Source organism: Nothobranchius furzeri, chromosome 19 (genome assembly GCF_043380555.1).
Source record: "Nothobranchius furzeri strain GRZ-AD chromosome 19, NfurGRZ-RIMD1, whole genome shotgun sequence".
In the NCBI taxonomy this organism is placed as follows: Eukaryota; Metazoa; Chordata; class Actinopteri; order Cyprinodontiformes; family Nothobranchiidae; genus Nothobranchius; species Nothobranchius furzeri.
In genome coordinates this window covers 8,273,510-8,294,683 of record NC_091759.1, presented here as the reverse complement: position 1 = coordinate 8,294,683, position 21,174 = coordinate 8,273,510, and the positions used below count along the sequence as shown (strand labels likewise).

The 21,174-nt window shown below is 43.2% G+C and overlaps 1 protein-coding gene across 1 annotated transcript; it reads left to right on the top strand.

Moving 5' to 3' along the window:
• The first annotated feature begins 7,056 nt into the window (after positions 1–7,056).
• Positions 7,057–20,004, top strand: clic1 (chloride intracellular channel 1). The gene is made up of 7 exons (XM_015973501.3): positions 7,057–7,151; positions 7,408–7,463; positions 17,406–17,515; positions 17,744–17,869; positions 18,970–19,076; positions 19,190–19,371; positions 19,444–20,004. Exons 2-7 carry the CDS (start codon positions 7,422–7,424, stop codon positions 19,603–19,605), a joined length of 729 nt encoding a protein of 242 aa, XP_015828987.3. The 5' UTR covers positions 7,057–7,151; positions 7,408–7,421; the 3' UTR covers positions 19,606–20,004.
• Positions 20,005–21,174: the final 1,170 nt, after the last annotated feature.

Here is a 21,174-nt window from a genome sequence, read left to right as displayed (position 1 = left end):
CATTCACAACCTCTGAGCTCCGATTGCAGGAGAGGGAGCAACAGCTGTTCTTCATCAGCGGGCCGGCTTTATAAGGAGGAGGGTGACCATGCTACGACGCCGGATGATTGCTACTAACTGGTAGTCACTTGCCCTTCGAGATTCGCTAAAGACTTTGATAAAGATTTTTGTGCTTGGAATTTTTGATGATTCGTTCATGTGAATTTTTGGTACTTACCTCAGGTTTCTGCATCCTTGGATTTCCGCATTCTCTGGAAGAAGTTCTCCGGGTTGTTTCCTGCCTCATCTCTCTTCCAGCCGACCCGCTCTCCACCATGCTCACGCTCCCTCTCCGTATCAGCCTCCTCAACCAAATCCTCCATACATCCATCCACTGGAACCGCAACAGCACTTAGATATCACCCCGGCTCACTCCCCTCCATTTGTCCTGCTCTGTTTCCGCACCGTATGTCCCGACTACAAGCAATTCCCCAAGAACTACTCCCATACTCACCTCTGTTTTCCCTTTAGACGCCGCTTCCTGATTCTCTACCGCTGGACTTCAGTGCGCCCTTAGTTTTCGCCTGTCTTAAAAAATAAACTTTTTTTTTTACCTTCATACTTGCATGGTCTGATTCTGCATGTCTTGGGTTAAGCACATACCTCAGAACATGACATCCTGAACCATTCAAGATATCATTAAAATTCCAAAAGTGCTGAAAAGATTCATAATAGGGCTTTTCGTGCGTATACAATACATTAAGGTAGCCACCGGGATTCCCTGTCTTGAGTGCAACTAATCACAACACAGATTCAGAGACGTGCTGAGTTTTTCATCCAAAATGCTTCGTTTTATAACTTTTTAATGGCTGATCAGATTCAAAGAATTCCAACGGTTCCTACAAGTACATAAAAGCAGCTTTCCAATGATCTATAGCATGAAGCAATCAGAGTTAAGGAAAATATTGCTACGAGGGGAAATCCTGCTGTACAGCCTAATTGAAACGGAGCGCAGCGCCACGATGAAAGCGGATAACGGAACGGGGAAGCAAATTAGCATAAAAAGCAAGCATGAAATTATGGAAATGCCTCAAAGAAAATCAACACAGTCTATTAGGTGTCCCAGAAGGCTTATATCTGAAGACAGTGACCACGAAAGGACAGATCTCCAGTGAACCAGGGTATGAATGTTTGTTCAGTATTTTTTATTTTTTTTATTTGAACAACCCTCAACTATTTGCTAATTGTAAGATTCGGCTTCATTCCAGCATTATTTATCTTTTTACAATAAATAATTATTTTTGCTAAAACAAAAGTTTTTGGTATAGCAGTGCACGGTGTGCAAGAGAAGCACCCCATGGCAGTGTGAGGTGTGCAGGACTCTGCCTGCAGCTGGAGAACAAGGCCTACCACATCAAATAAAAACGTCTGAAAGTTTACAAAACACTTGGTACCAGGGCAGCCTAGGTCACAGGTCGATGATAGATTTTGTAGTCGTATCATCTGACCTGCGGCCGTATGTTTTGGACACCCGAGTGAAGAGAGGGGCGGAGCTGTCAACTGATCACCACCTGGTGGTGAGTTGGATCAGATGGCAAGGGAACATGCCGCGTAGACCTGGCAGACCCAAACGCATAGTGAGGGTCTGCTGGGAACGCCTGGCAGAAGGACCTGTCAAGACGGTCTTCAACTCCCACCTCTGGCAGAGCTTTGACCACGTCCCGAGAGCAGTGGGGGACATTGAGTCCGAGTGGGCCTTGTTCCACTCTGCGATTGTCGAGGCGGCTGTTGCTAGCTGTGGTCGTAAGGTGGCCGGTGCCAGTCGTGGTGGCAACCCCGTACCCGCTGGTGGACACCAGAGGTTCGGGGAGCCGTCAAGCTGAAGAAGGAGGCCTACAGGGCGTGGCTGGTCAGTGGGTCTCCGGAGGCAGCAGACAGGTACCGGATAGCCAAGCGGGGTGCAGCAGTGGCAGTTGCCGAGGCAAAATCTCGGGCGTGGGAGGAGTTTGGTGAGGCCATGGAGAAAGACTATCGATCGGCTCCAAAGAGGTTCTGGCAAACTGTCCGGCGCCTCAGGAGAGGAAGGCAGCAACTCGCTCACACTGTTTACAGTGGGGATGGGGAGCTGCTGACGTCAACTGAGGCTATAGTCGGACGGTGGAAGGAATATTTTGAGGAGCTCCTCAATCCCACCAATGCGCATTCCGAGGAGGAACCAGAGCTGGGAGGCCTGGGGATGGACTGTCCGATCTTGGGGGCAGAAGTTGCTGAGGTAGTCAAACAACTACACAGCGGCGGAGCCCCGGGGGCGGATGAGGTTCGTCCTGGGTATCTCAAGGCTATGGATGTTGTAGGGCTGTCATGGTTGACACGTCTCTACAACATTGCGTGGTCATCGGGGGCAGTTCCTAGGGAGTGGCAGACCGGGGTGGTGGTCCCCATCTTTAAGAAGGGTGACCTGAGGGTGTGTTCCAACTATAGGGGGATCACACTCCTCAGCCTCCCTGGAAAGGTCTACTCCAAGGTACTGGAGAGGAGGGTCCGATCGATAGTTGAATCTCAGATAGAGGAGGAGCAATGTGGTTTTCGTCCTGGCCGTGGAACTGTGGACCAGCTCTATACCCTTGCAAGGGTGATGGAGGGGGCATGGGAGTTTGCCCAACCAATCCACATGTGCTTTGTGGATTTGGAGAAGGCTTATGACCGTGTCCCCAGGGGCACCCTGTGGGGGACGCTCCAGGAGTATGGGGTGGGTGGCTTTCTGTTAAGGGCCATTCAGTCCCTTTACCAGAGGAGCGTGAGTTTTGTCCGCATAGCCGGTAGTAAGTCGGACCTGTTCCCAGTGAGGGTTGGACTCCGCCAGGGCTGCCCTTTGTCACCGGTTCTGTTCATCACTTTTATGGACAGAATTTCTAGACGCAGCCATCGTGTGGAGTGTGTCGAGTTTGGTGGCAGGAGAATCTCGTCTCTGCTTTTTGCGGATGATGTGGTCCTCCTAGCTTCATCCAGCTCTGACCTTCAGCTCTTGCTGGGTAGGTTCGCGGCCGAATGTGAAGCGGCTGGGATGAGGATCAGCACCTCCAAATCTGAGACCATGGTTCTCGACCGGAAAAGGGTGGCTTGCCACCTCCGGGTCGGGGGAGAGGTCCTACCTCAAGTGGAGGAGTTTAAGTATCTCGGGGTCTTGTTCACGAGTGAGGGTAGGAGGGATCGGGAGATCGACAGGCGGATTGGTTCGGCGTCTGCAGTGATGCGGACGCTGAGCCGATCTGTCGTGGGGAAGAGGGAGCTGAGCCAGAAAGCCAGGCTCTCGATTTACCGGTCGATCTACGTCCCAATCCTCACCTATGGTCATGAGCTTTGGGTAATGACCGAAAGACGAGATCGCGGATAAAAGCGGCCGAAATGAGTTTCCTCCGTAGGGTGGCCGGGCTCAGCCTTAGAGATAGGGTGAGGAGCTCGGACATTTGGGAGGAACTCGGAGTAGAACCGCTGCTCCTCCGGATCGAAAGGAGCCAGTTGAGGTGGTTTGGGCATCTGGTCAGGATGCCTCCTGGACGCCTCCCCGGGGAGGTGTTTCGGGCATGTCCTGCCGGCAGAAGGCCCCCGGGTCGACCCAGGACACGTTGGAGAGGTTACATCTCCAATCTGGTCCGGGAACGCCTTGGGGTCCTGCCGGAGGACCTGGTGGACAAGGCCGGGGAGAGGATGGCCTGGAGCTCCCTAGTTGGGATGCTGCCCCCGCGACCCGGACCCGGATAAGCGGAGGAAGACGACGACGACGAAGTTTACAAAAATAAATGGTCTTAAAAACTGCTAAAAAAAAGATACCAAGGTTCAAACTTTTTTAAGAATAGATGCATTACAGTTCAAAGTTCAAATTGTTTGCCCAGTAATTTTGAAGTTCCTGTTCAGTAATAAATGTAAAAAATTCAAATCCGTTTTTTGCTTTTTTCACTTTTAAGCTGAGTTTTTAAAGGTTTTAATAGAAATAAATTCTAAATACAAACCATACACTAAAAGCTGAAATTGTTCTGAAAAAAGGAGAAGAGTTACACACACTTTGCACTTTTTATTAGTATTTTACAGCCATAAGATTAAAAAAATACCAGACAGCCCTGTTATAATTATGGTCATAAGAGGGTTATTAAGACGGCGATGCACAAACAGGAAGTTATTGGTAGTCATTCCACTCCAATCCAGTTGGTGGCGGTAATGCACCAAATTGTTGTTTGCCAAGTGCCATAAGACCACAAATAAGAAGAAGAAGAGAGGTGGGAGTGTTCGTAACAAACTCAAAGCGATAGTCAAAACATTAAGCATGAAATGGAGTTATCCTAGTGGCTCCAATAAGAGAAAGAAGCTGCATGCTTCATAAACGCTTTTATTTTCACGTCTGTAAGTGACGTCGTTTTTCGATGTAAACATCAAAAGGAAGCAGAAAGGAAAGACGATGGAAAATGTTTAAAGGGAGGAAAACATAGACCAAAATGGAAAATAGAAAAAAAATAACTAAGGCTAAAGCACAGGAGCACTGACAGGAAAAAGAAAGCAGAGCAAATATTGAAAGCGCTCAATGGGAGGGAAATACAGGAAAAAAGAGGAGGACTAATAAAAAGGGAAAAGAACTTGTGTCAAAAGAGGGGAGAGTTTCGCAAATCCAGTTAAAGGTAAGATTGTCGAATATTTAGTGTAAGGGGGCCCCATGTCTGTGTTCGCCTTGGGCCCCCAAATAGCTAAATCCGCCTCTGGTAGTAGCATCAGAAGTGATCAGAAGCAGGGACCTGAAAAGGCTCAACAGCCTAATAAAAAAAGCTGGTTCTGTTCTGGGGACGACTGTGGAACCACTGGAGGAGATAATGCAAAGAAGGATTCTCCAGAGAATCAAGAAAATTATGGACAACCCTGAGCATTCTCTTCACAAGACTGTCCGACAACGGAAGAGTGTCTTCAGTCAGAGGCTTCTTCAGTTTTGCTGCAACACTGACCGCTACTGGAGATCCTTCCTTCCAACAGCCATTGTAATATACAAGTGGCGGTTCTACATGGAATTACTCCCTGGGCGAGGCCCCCTTTGAGCCCCCCCCCCCCACCTGCACGCACACACGCATGTTTTCTACAAACAGGCATGTTTTATTAGAACAACCATTGAACACTCGTTTTTCTAAGTTGCACATATTTACATTTAAGAGCAAGTCACTCCAAATCAACATTTTTTTCCTGATAAACTTTATAAATGAGTGTCTGATCGTGCTGCAGACACGTGTAGTCAATAATTCGGCACTTTAGCGCATCACAATGAAAAGTGAATAAACATATGAATAATCATTATAACAAGCATAGGTTATGAACACATTAGGCTTAGATGAGTAAAATTCAAGTAAAATTCAAGTAAATGTCATTTAAAACTGGGTGATATAAATCACGTTTTAACGAGAACATTTCTCATGATTACGAGATACTGGTCCTGAGTTTTTTTCCCGCACTGACAGTAAAACGCTTCCGTACATTTGAATATTCGTTTCAGTATTTCAGCCCTATTAGCTCTGTTAGCCATTAGTTGACCAAATTTAACCGTTAAAATCCCAGTTAACTGGTTCAAAAAATTGAAAACATGCATCATGAGAGCGTACATACCTTTATCTTTCTCCTCTTTTTTCTTTTTTCTTTTCCTGAATCGGGCACCTGGTGGTTTTAGCCTTTTTATGTTCATCTCTTCTGTTTGGCTCTTGACTCAATAAGTTTCCTTTAGTCAGGACTAAACAATTTGACCTTGATGGGGGGGTGACCACAAAATCGTTTTGTTTTTCATTTTTTTATTCGGCCATTTCACACAATTCAGAAAAACCTGAAAGAATGATAGGCCTGTGTTTATGATATTATGAATGAAATGTGCGTTAAATGGAAGAACATCAAGATGTGATTGACTTTAGCCATGTTAATACAGTCGATTCAGCCCCTACCCTCCCATTTCATTTGGAAAGACCCAGAGGTGAATTCCCCCGCCGCACCCCTCCCCTTCCTCTTCTTCATACACACACAGTGCACGTGAACGTTCTCAGTCAGCAGGAGCGCCTGCAGCTGTAGGGGGCGCCAACTTGCTGTTTCCAATCCAGACTGTGATATGACAGATAATAGAAAACCTCAGTGAGGCTAAGATTTCTTTCTTTTTTATTTTTTTTTTTTTTACTCAGCGCTTGTACGCCCCTTTTGTGTCATGAAAAAATGCCGCCCTGGGCAACTGCCCTGTCTGCCCGTGCCTAAAACCGCTACATTATTATTATTCTGAGCTACTACAGCAATCAATTTCCCTCTGGGATTAATAAAGTATTTTGAATTTGAATTGAATTTGAATGTGCCTCTAATTATAATTTAAAAGCTTTGAAAACTTGATTATAACTCTAAAAAATATAAGTCTTGAATATAAAAGATATGCGCGTGCGTGTGACGTGCATAAAATCTTTCGGTCGTTTCATCAAATAAAATTTGTCACGCGCCACCCGGAAATAATTGTGTATTCAGATATTTATATGTCGATGATTCAGACTCACGTTCCCGGTGTTGTGCCAAAGTAGTTACCCCCGTCAAAAATTGTTTCCCCCATTCACGGGAGCAATACAATACTGTAAAACCAGACGTGATCATGGAAACACGTCGCTCTCCGGTGAATTTACACTCGGTTTACACTTTGTTTTTGTTGGCGTTGCTATCACGAAATAGTTTATTTGCAAAATAAGTCACAGTATAAGTACAGTATGATTTTTTTCTTCACAGCAAACGTTATGGAGGGATACAGATTTTATCAGGCTGTGTGGCCTCGGCTGCCAAAATGTGTGCCCCCCCATCAATAATGCACATTGGCGTGGCAATCACGAAAAACTTTATTTGCAAAATAAGTCACAGTATAACTAATAACTACAGAAACTTTGGAGAACATTTTCTTTTTTTAGACTTCTTAATTTAACGTTTAATGTTCTCCAAAGTTTCTGTAGTTATTAGTTATACTGTGACTTATTTTGCAAATAAACTATTTCGTGATAGCAACTTCAACAAAAACAAAGTGTAAGTGGTGTAAACCGGGGGAAACAATTTTGACGGGGGTAACGACTTTGGCACAACACCTGCACGGGAGGAGGAGAAATCAGCACCGCAAAGAGAAAACGTTCAGCACAGTGAGTTTATAAGTTTTAAAAAAGCTTTATTTGTGGTTTTTAAGCTTTTTTTATGACTTTCAGCTTGCTGCGAGTTGCTTTGTGGAGCGTTTCCGGTGAATCCGCAGCCGTTAGTGTTTCGTTTGTTTTGGATTTGTAGCGGAAGATGTGCTCTGCTCTCTCGCCACCGTTTCCTTTCTAGTACTGCCACGACCTCTAAATAAACTTCTGCTTTCTCACTACTTTTGTGTTTTCTCCACTCTTTTCCTCCGTGAAGGGTTCTTGGTGAAGATGAGCAACCCAAACCAACCCAAACTGGAACTTTTTGTGAAGGTAAGCTAGCGACAGATAGGGAACCTTCACAACCAGAAAAGTGACGCGGGGGCGGCGACATGTCTCCATCTGCTCCATCTGCTTTCTGACCACATTATTTCACCTTCAATGTCACATTTAAATGAGAATAGTCGTCTTCAGTATTAGATTCATGACCATTGCTGACTCACGGGGCTTACAGACCACTGTAATCTAATTAACTGCACATTAAGATACTTTCTATATTTAGTTTATTGGTCAGGCAGTTTAATCCCCTTTTCTACGTGTCGTAGTGGATAAAGCTTCAAATTTCACATAATTATTTCTTTCTATGAGCACGTGCGCTTCCCTCTTCTTTTAACTGTTCATGCATGAAAAATGCTGTTGTAACTTCTCTGAATCTTAGGTTTCAAAATTCAGCCCAAGTGTTCAAACATACTGGGAAAACATTTACCCCAGTGCAATTTATATGATCATTGATGTGTAAAAACAAAAAAGAAAACCAGGAAGAATGTAAGAATTTTAAGAAAATTAATCTGTTTGAAGCATTTCCTGTTTCGATTTAGTTCTGTAGCTCTCCTTTATGCTCGCTGCTGTTGCTGACTGTAAAGATGCTGACTGGTCGGAAGCTTCCTGACTTTGCAGCAGTGAAAATTTTAAATTATCAGGTTTATTTTTTTCAGTCCTTTTAGTTTGTTTTTTTGGAGCACACAAAAGACTAGAGGTGCTGAAAAAAATCGATTCAAGTCTGAAACAGGATTCTTATTTATAAAGATTCAGATTCGATTCACAAAGGTTCAGAATCGATCCCAAGAACTCAAATATTGGGCATGTTACAGGTTTGAGATGTACGTTTGTCTGTTTTTTTATCTTTGTTAGGAGAGTTAGTACTCCGTTTACTTTTGTGGTCCCATAAATTGAGCTGATTTATTTTTGAATCTGCTGATAAGCTGGCACTTGAATGTAATTTTTTCCATACTCATTAATTTGAGATACTCTCATATTTATTTTCCAAGTTGATAAGTGAGTACTCAGGATTACTCATGTATTTATTTTAAGTTATTGATAAATGAGAGAACACATTTTCCTTTGTAAGAAATCTGAGGTATTTTTTTAAACCGGTTGAGAACTGAAATGTTAAACTTGTTTCCACACATACTTGAAAAGTATTTGACTGTATTACTTTCAAAGCTACTGTTAGGTAACTAAAGATTTGTTATATTTTACAAGGTAAGCAAAAATAAATGTTGCCTTTTGGTCAAAAGATTGCTTCTGTTTACAGTTTTAGAATCACTTTAGTTTACCTTGTAAATTTGCATTTCTTGAGCATGACCAGTTTAAAGTAAAATGAAAATGTCCCATAGCTTTAACTAACTTGTACAACAAAGTAGTTAATCCTAGAACTGACACTCTTTAACACTGATTGTGAATTGATTTAAATCGAGAATCGATTCTGAATCGAATCGACTCCCAGAGAATCAGAATCGAATCAAATCGTGAGTTGCTCTAAGATTCACATCCCTACAAAAGACAAAATACAAAATGACATGAAAAATTAGTTGAAACTTCCACATTTTGTCCCTGTCAATCATTTGCCTGTTTGACTGCAAAAGAAAATGGCCTGTATTTGATATAGCGCCTTCTAGAGTCCTGGAACCCCCCAAGGTGCTTTACAACACAATCAGTCATTCAGCCATTCACACACACACACATTCACACCCTGATGGTGATGAGCTACATTGTAGCCACAGCTGCCCTGGGGCACGCTGACAGAGGCGAGTCTACCGTACACTGGCGACCATCACCAGCAGGCAAGGTGCAGCAATAGACTGAGCGGGGCTCTAACCTGCAACCTTTCGATTACGTGGCGAACACTTAACTCCTGTGCCACCGTCGCCCCAAAAGTATGAACTTATTGGTTGGATTATGCAGAATTGGATGCTTTCATACACTAGTTATGATTTATTTGTGTTCATTAAAGAAACAGACACATGCAGGTGTTTCTAAATCGTTCCCTGCTGTTGGCTTAAAGAACAAAAACTTAGACTTCCATGAACCAATGTTCAGAGAAACATAATAGAAACTCGTTTTTAATAACTTTTTTTTTACACATACATAAATTATTTTGGCTTTTAGAGTAATTTTTGTGAGGAATTTATTTGTTTTTGTTTTTTTTATATTTTATTGTTTTGCTAAACCAAGTGACGTCAGGTGAGGGAGTCCTGTTAGCTTAATCCGGAGAAAAATATGGATTCTAATGCTGGCACAGAGGAAACTTTAAATTATAATTATTTTTATGACGGGCCAAAACCATAAAGTTATGAGTTTGCTGCACACCCCAGAGAGCAGAGACAAACCAGACGGAGAAACGATCGGCCAAAGCAGAGAGATTGTGCTGCGATGTGAGGAGAAGCAGCAGGGGAGCAGCAGGTGTCTTGTGAGTTAATGATGCTAGCTTAACCCTCCCACTGTCCTAATGGGTGTGACCCCGCGAGGAAAGTTGACCATTGGGCAGGGTTGATGGTTTATCCCTTGAAGTCCATGTGGCAGGGGTGAGGAGTGGTCACCACATCACCCCTGCCATGTGGGCTGCATGGTGGCGCAGTTGTTAGCACTGTTGCCTCGCAGCAAGAAGGTTGTAGGTTCGAAACTCGTCTGTGGCCTTTCTGCGTGGAGTTGCGTGTTCTCCCCATGCATGCGTGGGTTTCCTCCGGGTACTCCAGTTTCCCGTACAGATCACAACATGCCCTACAAGTTAAATAAATTGTACGTCGCTTTGGATAAAAGCGCCTGCCAAATAAATAAATATAAACATAAACATGGACCTCAAGGGATAAACCATCAGTCCTGCTCAATGGTCGACTTTCCTTGCGGGGACACCCATAAAAGACAGTGGGAGGGTTAAACTTGTGTGCTAACATCACAATATTGTACAGATTACTATCATGTACCAGACAATTAAAATAGTACCAGTCAGGTAATATAATGTAAATACTTGACAAAAATAAACTAATGAACGTCTGTCGGCTGTCTCATACTCGTTAATATCTGTTCACCTAACGTAGTTTAGTGCTTAGAGAGAGGGAGAGATGCCTGTGATCCGGTTCTGGAGCTCATGCAGGCTTCTGTGAGCTGGATCCGACCCAGACACCAGCGAGCCAGTCGAGGTGGTATTTTTAAAAGCTGCGCTTGATCCTCTCCTGGAGGTCTGCGGCGGTTCTGATCTGGTTCTGACCCAGAAACTTTCAATTCAAGTTTATTGTCGTCTCAAGGCACTTCACATAATAAACATTCCAATACAGGTCAACTCGTTAAGCCAATCAGAAAAAAGTTTCCTATATAAGGAACCCAGCAAATTGCATCAAGTCACTGACTAGTTTCAGTGACTTTACAGCAATCCTCATACTAAGCAAGCATGCAGCGACAGTGGAGAGGAAGACTCCTTTTAACAGGAAGAAATCTCCAGAGGATCCTGGCTCAGTATAAGCAGCCATCCTCCACGACTCACTGGGGATCGAGAAGACAGCACACACACACACACACACACACACACACACACACACACACACACACACACACACACCACACCAAGTAATGTTTCTATGGTTACATTGTGATTTCTTAGTAAATATTCTAATTGATGAGAGATAAACTTTATTGCATTTATCCTAGTGAATCCATAATTAAACGGGTAAACTAGTAGTAGCACATTCAATGTCAAGGAAAGTAAAGTTTTATTATCAGGAGAGGGAGATTGTTTAAGTCAGTGGTCCGCAAATGGCGGGCCACGTCCGGCCCGCAAGCCCTCTCTTTGTGGCCCCCAAACCCTGCGCGCATCCCCCCACCCCCACCCCCGACGGCCGACCAGGAGGTGTAGGATAGAGCTGAGGAATATAATCAAATAATCAATGCATGAGATGTGGGCATAAACGATTCTGCATCATAGAAGAGTGCCATAATCAATTATAGTGGAATGTAGTTTTGTTATTTTAACGGCGGCACCAGCGCAGCATCCACATCTGTCAGAGCGGGTGTTCTCCACATTTACCGGGCAGGAAACTTTGGTCTGCCTTTATGTGGTACTGCAGGGCTGAGCTTCGGAGTTATAACCTGAGACCGAACCCGAACCGAATCAGCCCGATCGGTTTTGTTGGATTTGGGCCGTGAATTATGTTAATTGAGCGGATTGCTGCGCGGCGCGCTTCGCTCACTCGATCAGCGACTGAGAGAGAGAGAGAGAGAGAGGGAGATTATCTGCTCACACAAGAGAGAGGATCGGAGGACACTCCTCCAAACATGCGTCATTATTTTCATAATTTCATTATTGTTTCTTCTGGAAGCGCTCAGTCAGACTGAGTGCTGAGATGTTGGGAGATCTGGTCTAGGGGAGGGAGCGAGGTGAGTGACGGCGGCTGCAGCGTAACCTGTCTCTTATTTAGGGACACGGAGAAGTTAAAAGGAGAGAGACATAGAAGATAGAAGTTCTTGTTCCACTTTATTCTTTTGTTTCATGATGATAAACTGATGTTAAATTCAATTTAAAGAGAAACTGGGAGGAAGCCTTGGTTCATTTTAAGTTACAGGAGATGTTGTCTCCTATCTGCTCCTCCAGAGACAGCATGGACATGAGGGTTACATGGTGAGGGTCCCACAGGACAGGTTAGTGCAGTCACTCAGCCCGAGCTGGAGGGGGACAAGCGCTGTTCTTTATATTGCAAGCTTGTGTGTTATGTGCATTACAGCCAGCGATCCAAACAGCATTAGCAGCAACCCCCCCACCCCCATCCGGCCCTCTTGCTTCTGGGTCTTTTTTGTAAGTGGCCCTCAGCACACGACGCGTGGCCAGGGCGAGGCCAACGCACTTTTGGGTCTTTTTTGTGAGTGGCCCTCAGACCATTATGATTGAGGACCCCTGGTTTAAGTGGTTAGCAACAGTGTTCAAGATGATGGCCCCCTCCATGAGGCCACCACAGCTCAGCAGAACACCATTGTTGCTTCTTCTGGGAGAAAAACACATAGAGAAAAAATAAAGTTAACAGCTGAAATTGCAGGAAATAATACAGTTAAAGAGCAGATTGTAGAAGAAAGCAGTAGAGTGTGGAAAGTGGTCAGTGTGTCCTCCAGCAGTCTAAGCCTATAGCAGTATAACTACAGAGATAACTCTGGATAACTTAGCCTTTTAGATGGATGCATGTTGGATGCAGGGCAAGGGAGAGCCGTCTTTACCGACTGTACACTCCACCTCCCTCTACTCCCCCACTTGTCCAGATCTAGGCTAATATCAGATTTTAACCATAAGCCCTATCAAATAAAAATGTTTTAAGCCTAGTCTTAAAAGTAGACCAGGTTTCTGCCTCACGGACTAAAGCTGGGTGTTGGTTCCACAAGAGAGGAGCCTGATAACTAAAAGATCTGCCTCCCATTCTATTTTTAGATATTCTGGGAACCACCAGTAAACCTGCAGTCTGAGAGCGAAGTGCTCAGTTAGGAACATATGGAACAATCAGGTCATTGATGTATGATGAAGCTTGATTATTAAGAGCTTTATATGTTAGAAGAAGGATCTTAAAATCTATTCTGAATTTAACAGGCAGCCAATGTAGGGAAGCTAAGACAGGAGAGATATGATCTATCTTTTTAATTCTCATCAGAACTCTAGCTGCAACATTTTGGACAAGCTGAAGACTTTTGACTACATTCTGTGGACTTCCTGAGAGTAATGAATTACAGTAATCCTACCTTGATGTAATAAATGCATGAACTAGTTTTTCAGCATCACTCCTGGAAAAAGAATGCATCTAATCGTAGCAATATTCCGAAGGTGGAAAAAGTAAATCCTACAAACCTGTTTAACGTGGGATTTGAATGACATGTCCTTGTCAAAGATAACACCAACGTTCCTTACTTTGTTCTCAGAGACCAATTTAATGCCATTCAGGTCAGGTGATTGACTAAGCAATTTCCTTTTCTGAATTTCAGGTCCCAAGATGAGAACTTCAGTTGTCTTGATTTAAAAACAAAAAGTTTTGAGTCATCCAATTTTTAATGTCTTCAATACAAGCCTGTAATCTACCTAACCGATTAGGTTCGTCAGGGTTAATGGATCGATATAACTGAGTATCGGCAGCATAAAGGTTGGTTCCGCGAGGTCCGCGTGGAAACGTTTCGTCATTTTGCGTCATTTTAACAACCACGCGCCTCCGCACGGCCCAAAATTTCCGTAACGTGCACCTAGGAAATTTTCTAACCACGCGGACGGTCGGACGTGGAAAAACATGGCGGACCGGCAAGAACTAGTATGGCAGAGGTTCGTAAATACAGACATTTGTATGATTCAGCTCTCAAAGGTCACCGTGATCAACATGTTGTTAATAATTCTTGGAGAGAAATAGATTGCACTGTCGGAAAAGACGAGGACGCTGTTAAAAACAGTTGGAATACCATGTTGTAAACAGTAATTTCTACTTCTACTATGGTGTAGTGTTGGATGCATGCCATAGAGCTCCATGCTGCCCTGTTCAGTTTGGGAGAATATTGGCTCACCGCAGAGACAAGCCGCACGAACCATAAACGCTGCGAGTTGTGAAGCGCGTTCCATCCGCGAGCCGCATCACCAAGCGGAAAGTGAATGCGTCAATCATAAACCAAGCTTTACAGTGGAAGTTTATCCCATGCTGTCTAATGATTTTACCAATTGGGAGCATATATAGTAAAAATAATATTTCCAAGCACTGAACCCTGTGGTACTCCACAAGTAACCCTGGAGTATGAAGATTTGTCATGTACGTTTACAAAATGATATCTATCAGACAGGTAGGATTTAAACCAGCCTAGCGCTGTTTCTTTGATCCCTACAACATGTTCAAGCCTTTCTAAAAGAACATTGTGATCAACTGTCAAAAGCAGCACTGAGATTGAACAAGACTAGAACAGACACAAGATTCTTATCTGAGGCCATGAGAATATCATTTGTAACTCTCACTAATGCAGTTTCAGTGCTGTGATACTCTCTAAAACCAGACTGAAATTCCTCAAGCAAATAATTAGTGTTTAAATGCTCACATACTTGGATGGCCACTATTTTCTCAAGGACTTTGGATACAAATGGAAGGTTAGATAGTGGTCTACAATTCATTGGGTCATCTGGATCCAGAGAAGGCTTCTTAAGTAAAGGTTTGATAACAGCAACCTTAAAATCTTGTGGTACGTATCCATTTACTAAGGATAGATTGATCTAGAATGGGGTCAGTAACCAAAGGAAATGCATCTTTAAGTAATTTGGTTGGGATTGGATCTAAAATGCAAGTTGAAGGTTTAGATGAAGCTAATATTTTTGATAACTCTGAAAGCTCAACTGGATCAAAACGGTTCAAACACAGATGAGGTTCTACAGTTATGGTTAATCCAGCTTGACTGGCCCGCTGAGCTGAGAGAGATTCCTGTCGTTCGATTCTGGAGCTCATGCGGGCTTCTGTGAGCTGGATCCAACCCAGAAACCAGCTTGACTGGCTCACTGGTATTTTTAAAAGACATGCATCCTCTCCTGGTGGTCCAGGCAGCGGTTCTGATGAAGTTCCAACCCAAAAACCAGCTTGACTGGCCCACTGAACGTGATCGGTTCTGACGGTGATCTGAGTTCCAGAAATTCGCATTTAATTTTTTAAACCCCGCCACAGGTTTGGAGGCCAGCACGGACCATCCTGTCCTGGTACCGACTGATGTGGGCTACAGAAGTCCGTCTTTTCAGCTGCATAAAATGCCCTCGGGCACAGAGATGGAGGTGTTGTTCCTCTTATTTGGAAACCCTTGGACTCGATGTCCAGACAGGCTTGAGTTGGTACAGCCTTCAAAAACTGTAGTTTATCAAAATGAACACAATCCAAAACTAGTAAACACACTCACACTGACTCAGTAACATGACCTTTCTACCCTAAGTCTACCCACTCTCCACACTGAGCTGAGGCAGCTCCTAGCTTCTAACTCCCTTTGGTTACGTCGGAGGTTAAAATTTAGAAAAAAGAACCTTTTTAGAGGCTTTGCTGAGAAAGGTCTCTTTTTACTGGAAAAACTCTGCTGTTATGTATTTTAAAACCAAATTTCCACAATAAGTATTTCAAATAGTATTTTTGGACAGCTTTTTATATGAATTAGAAAAAAATGTTACCTGCAATTTGCTCTTTAAGGTAAAACTGATGCATCAGTTTTTATTTAGAAATATTTCAGGCCATTGTGGAGTTTATAATTCCTCCAGTGACCCTAATTAAATGTTTACTTTCATTCTCAGAGCGCTTCAGCTGTTTGTTAAATAAGCAGTGACTACCTTAGATCTCTGCTTTGATGACCTGAAATGGCAAATAGCTTCAGATCTTTTACACATTTGTTGTTGCTATTGCGATGACCCAAAGCTGAGGTTGCGAGGATAATTGACTAGGCTAACTGGTTTAGCCTTGTTCCATTCCATGGTATCTTCAACACCTTCAAGGTGTGGTTCAGCTGCACCCAATTAGCTGCTGATATCATATTCCAACAGTCACAAAGAAGAACTTGAAATATTTCAACTATTCTTCCAGGTATATTGAAGTAACGATGTTTTTTACAGTAAAATACAGTCAAACTTTTCTGGTAGCTGAAATGCTCATTAGCTGTGTTTCCATTGTAGGAGTTCTGGGAAATTTCTAGGAGGAGCAAAGGTGACTTGAAAAATAAGTTGGCTATGTCCACTTGTCTGTTTTGTCTTCATACAACATTGTTCCTTTCAGGAGTTAAAGATGTCAGCATGTCACTCCTGCTTCAGCACAAGACGTCCACGGACGTTAACTCGTTCAATGCCTGCAGTTTCCTGATCAGAAAAGCCCTTCGCTGCCAGCATTTTTCAGCATTTTCACTGTTTTCTTTTAAGAGTCACAGAACGTTGCGCGCTAGGATGATGTCAACGCCAAAACTACCAAAACAAAGAGCAGACTGACTTCTTACATCAGGAATAATCCGCGCGTTTCGAGCGTTATCCGTTCTTTCATAATCCGTTGTCGAATTGTGATCGGCAGAAGCTTTTTCGGTTCACGCCTCACTTTTATTTACAGCAGCGGCCCAAAACAATCTCCTGACACATGGATTTTCTGCTTCCTGATCACGTGATGTGTGACGTACGCGGATGAAGATCAGCTTTAGAGCTGGGATGTTTGTTCTCACGGTGCGGGGGCTCGTTCCGACGCCCACACAGTAAAAAAAATGCAAATGATGACTTTATTCGCCAATGGCATTTAATGAGTTAATAACATAAAACATGTATTCTGTCAAAGTACACCACAATTTTATCCATTCAGAGGACCGAGGCAGTGGCTGTGTGATGTAAAAGGTGCATTCAATGACTAGAAGAATTGCTGCTTTTTACGGCGCTCCTGAGACAACAACGTGCTGTGCTTTATGGCGTTGTAGGGGGTTTTCCACAACATTTTTTGGTGTTGCGCGTTTGTCTTCCATTCCGCATCACCAGCAACTCCACTAATTTTACAAATGTTTGGAAATGTCTGCCAACATAATTTCCTGCTTTGTTACAACCAGTCAGCATGAGTTAACCCCAAGTACCGCCCAGCGACTGTACCGGGCCATTTCAGAGTACATACCCCAGTTCAGGTACTCGGCTTGGTCATGAATAGCCCAGACAGTCATCCTCTTAGGGCGGCCCGTTAAAATGGAGACACGCTCATGTCGTGAAGGTCCCACAAAATGACCTGGAAGTTCCCATAGTGGAAAAGAACCTGGCATAAAAGCAGGATGAGGAGACACTACGTGGACGTGGACCTTTATTCTCATTTATTTATATTTCAACATGTTCTTCCAAAGGTGTTCATTTCATGAATAAAAGTAATGAAGTAATGAAAGTGTCAGCTAAATGAACCGATAAAGATCGTAACCGAAGCTCATCATCATGAGTGATGTAATGAACAAAATGTTTTTCTGCAGGCAGGAAGTGATGGTCAGAGCATCGGGAACTGTCCTTTCTCTCAGCGTCTCTTCATGGTCCTGTGGCTGAAAGGAGTCACCTTTGACGTCACCACGGTGGATATGAAGAGGTAAACTCCTGTCCTGCACGTGTGTCTGTTTTGGTTTTTATCTGGCAGAGATGCAGGTTTGTGTTGGCACAACAGACAAGTCCACCCGTAGTTTTGTAAAGTCTATGAATGAGGCTTTTCCTTCAGCTTCTGAAGTTTAAGACCTAACGTGTAATCTGAAATATTTACAGTTAAACATTATTTTCACCCCTCCTTTTTCTGACTTTCAATATTGGTTCCTCTCCTCAGAAAACCAGAGATCTTGAAGGACTTGGCCCCCGGTGCTCAGCCTCCTTTCCTGCTGTACGGCAGCGAGGTGAAGACAGACACCAACAAGATCGAGGAGTTCCTGGAGGAGAACCTCTGCCCTCCACAGTAATCACATCGTTTGTTTATGTTATGATGGAAAGTTGAAGTTCTTGCTGAAGGTTGTTGACAAAAATATTGGAATTTTGTGGGGTTTTTTTTTTATGTTTTTGCAAAAAAGAATCCTGGTATTTAATGGTAAACAAAAAAACTGAACTGGTTAGTTGTTGAGATGCACTTACTATCTTTGATGGTTTTTTTTTTTTTGGGGGGGGGGGGGTTGTTTTTTTTACCAGACGCTAACTTTTAAAGGCTGGCATGAGTGTGGTGTTTAATATATAACAAATTTTCATCATTTTATTTAAAAAAAGACCCTTAAATGTGTCATTTACTCATTTATTCAATACATTTGCAGTGTTCTCTAATGTAAGTCAATGCCTTATGCAGAAGTTTGCTGGTGCAGAGGTGGGCTGAAAAGAGCAGGATTGGTCATTTTTGCACACACCTCACTTCTGATAGGCTAACAGAACACATTCAGACCTACCAAGCACTACCAGAACAGGAGCTTTCTTTTCAATTTTCAAGAAACTCCTGAAGACCCTGCTCTTCAGAGAGCATCTTCTAAACTAGCACCCTCCCTGCACCCGTCCCCCTCTCTACTGTCCACTCCTTGTTCCCTCCTCCCCATGATATACGTCAAGTTGTTGTTGTTGTTGTTGTTAGCCTCAAGGGCAACATGCCGATTATCACTTGTAAGTCGCTTTGGACAAAAGCATCTGCTAAATACATAAACATAAACATGTTGTAAAGTCGCTATCACCAAGACGCTTTCCGCTCTCTCTCCTCAATGCAAACATTTGTTAAAAAATCCTTCCTGTGGGCGGGCACAAGCCATCATGGGCGAAGCCATGACTGCTAAATCAGTGTGACATCACAGTGTGAGAATTTTCAAATCCTAGCATTTCACATTATTTTCTATCAGAAACTAACGCAGGAGATCGTTGTAGACGACTGCTTTCATATTCAGCCTGCAAGAAAAACTCCGTTACCAATTCTAATCAGAAATAAAATAGTTCTGTCAGTCAGCCACAGTTTTATTAACCAAGGGTTGTTTCCGTTTTCATGTGATTTTAGGGAGTATTTGTTTAGTTTGTTATTCTGTCTGGTAGGTATCCACGCCTGGCTGCTCGTAATCCCGAGTCCAACACAGCAGGTTTGGACATCTTCGCTAAGTTTTCTGCTTACATCAAGAACTCGAACCCTCACATGAATGACAGTAAGTAGATTTCAGACAGAAGCAGTTACATTTGTTAAATTTTCTACTTTCTCAAAAAAAAAATCCATTCTTTTAAAATGAAAAGGTGAAATGCTCTCTGCCTCTGCACCCAGACCTCGAGAAAGGCCTGCTGAAGGCTCTGAAGAAGTTGGACGTCTACCTCGGCTCCCCACTTCCTGATGAGATCGACGAGAATAGCGCTGATGAGGTCACATCCTCGTCTCGCCCTTTCCTGGACGGCCACGAGCTCACTCTGGCTGACTGTAACTTACTGCCTAAGCTCCACATCGTAAAGGTACCCGCCCGTGTCTTACCCCACCGCTGTGGCTTTGTGATCTAGCTACTCAACGCTGCCTCTCTTTATCAGGTGGTGTGTTTGAAATACAGAAAATTCACCATCCCAGAGTCCCTCACCAACGTCTGCAGGTACTTGAACGCAGCGTACGCGAGGGAGGAGTTTTCTGCTACCTGTCCGGTTGACGATGAGATCCACATTTTTTACTCCTCGGTAGCTAAAGCTCTGCAGTAGGAGGAGAACGAGTTCGGTTTCCCTGCCGATGTGAGGTCAGGGTAATATTTCCTTTTCATTTTTACTTAGTAACATTGGAGCGCTGTACGCCCACAGGTGTGTCTTTTGTATTCTCACTTCAATCAGACTCTGTTTACATCAGCAGCAGATCCAGGAAACTGGTGAGGTGAAAGCCTTGTCAGACGTTCTGGTGACCTGTCAGAACAACAAATGCATTCTGCTTTTGTGTTTGTGGAGTAGATGCTTCCATTTACTCACACGCCCGCCTAATGGATCAAATGTTGGCTTCATGAGCCTCTCACAGCCTGATTCTCCTTGTTTATTATGATAAGTAAGGGAAGTGAAGTTTGCATAGCCCACACCAGCCCACCTGCCAACGCCAGTTTTATTGTTTGTCTTTAAAAAAAAAAAAGTCATACCAGCTCGATTCCAGAAATAACACTTTTTTCAATGATTTGTTTAGAGCTTTTTAAGGTTGCACAGTGAGCGCTGAAAACCGTTGAACAGGAAACAGTTTGAATAGAGCGGGGTTTCCCCTTTCTGCTCTCCCACAGCAGGCATGAAGGATTATTTAAGATTACTGTTGGTGATCTGCTGTGAAGGCACCAATTTCGCACCGTCCTTGTGAAGAAAAGAAGCTCCTGCTTTCTTACATTAGTAGAAAAACACAGAAAGAAACACAACGAAGCATAAAGGAAGTTTAAACAGGAAGCAGGTTTGATATATTTTATTTGTGACTTGTTTTAGTATTTTAAAGCTTTTTAAGTCATGTTTGGATTAATTCACATGTACTACCAAGAAACGAGAAAGCTGATGTTCCCCGCTCATCATTCCTATAAATATCTATTTTAGTATTCTGATGTAAATTATAAAAACATTTATTGACCCAGAGCTTCTCTACACGCCAAGTAAATGTGTTAAACTTGTTAAAAGTTACATAAAGAAGCTTTTCCAGTTTCAAAAAGAGCACCCAAGTGAGTCTAACATTTAAAATCAAGTGTGGGAAATGTGTTTTCTTTTTTTGTCGGATTGTTCATAAAATCAAAGTAGGAAGATTTAGTTACCAGTTTATGGTTAAAACAGCTTTTTACAGTCTTAGCCTTGTTTATAATACGCTATTTTTTCCTGGTTGTGGGACGAGTTCAGTGCTGGTTTTCTTTTGCATATTCCTCCATCCAGTGGTCGGTTACTAGCTTGATCAAGTTAAGTTTAAAGACCAAGTTCACTTGTTTTTTTCAACACGTGCAGTGGTCTCTACTATAAATGAAGTCCTTGTGAGTTGATCCTGTGGGAAAAAAGCTCTGGCGCTTCTGTTTCTGGAAGTAGAAGTTAGCCTGAGCCGAGGGGAGCAGAAGACGGCAGGTTTGGGAGTCTTATTTCCTGATGTTTGGACATCTAGCCTCTGATTAGCTAACAGCAACACAACTCACATGCCTGAAGAAGTTCTGCTGTGTGGTGGAGTTGCTAAAGCTAACAGTTAGCCTTTATTAGCTGAGACGAGCTCTGCTGTTTCCTGGATGCTAAAACAACAGCCTTACGTGTTGGGAGTCTAGATGGGTGAGTCCATGA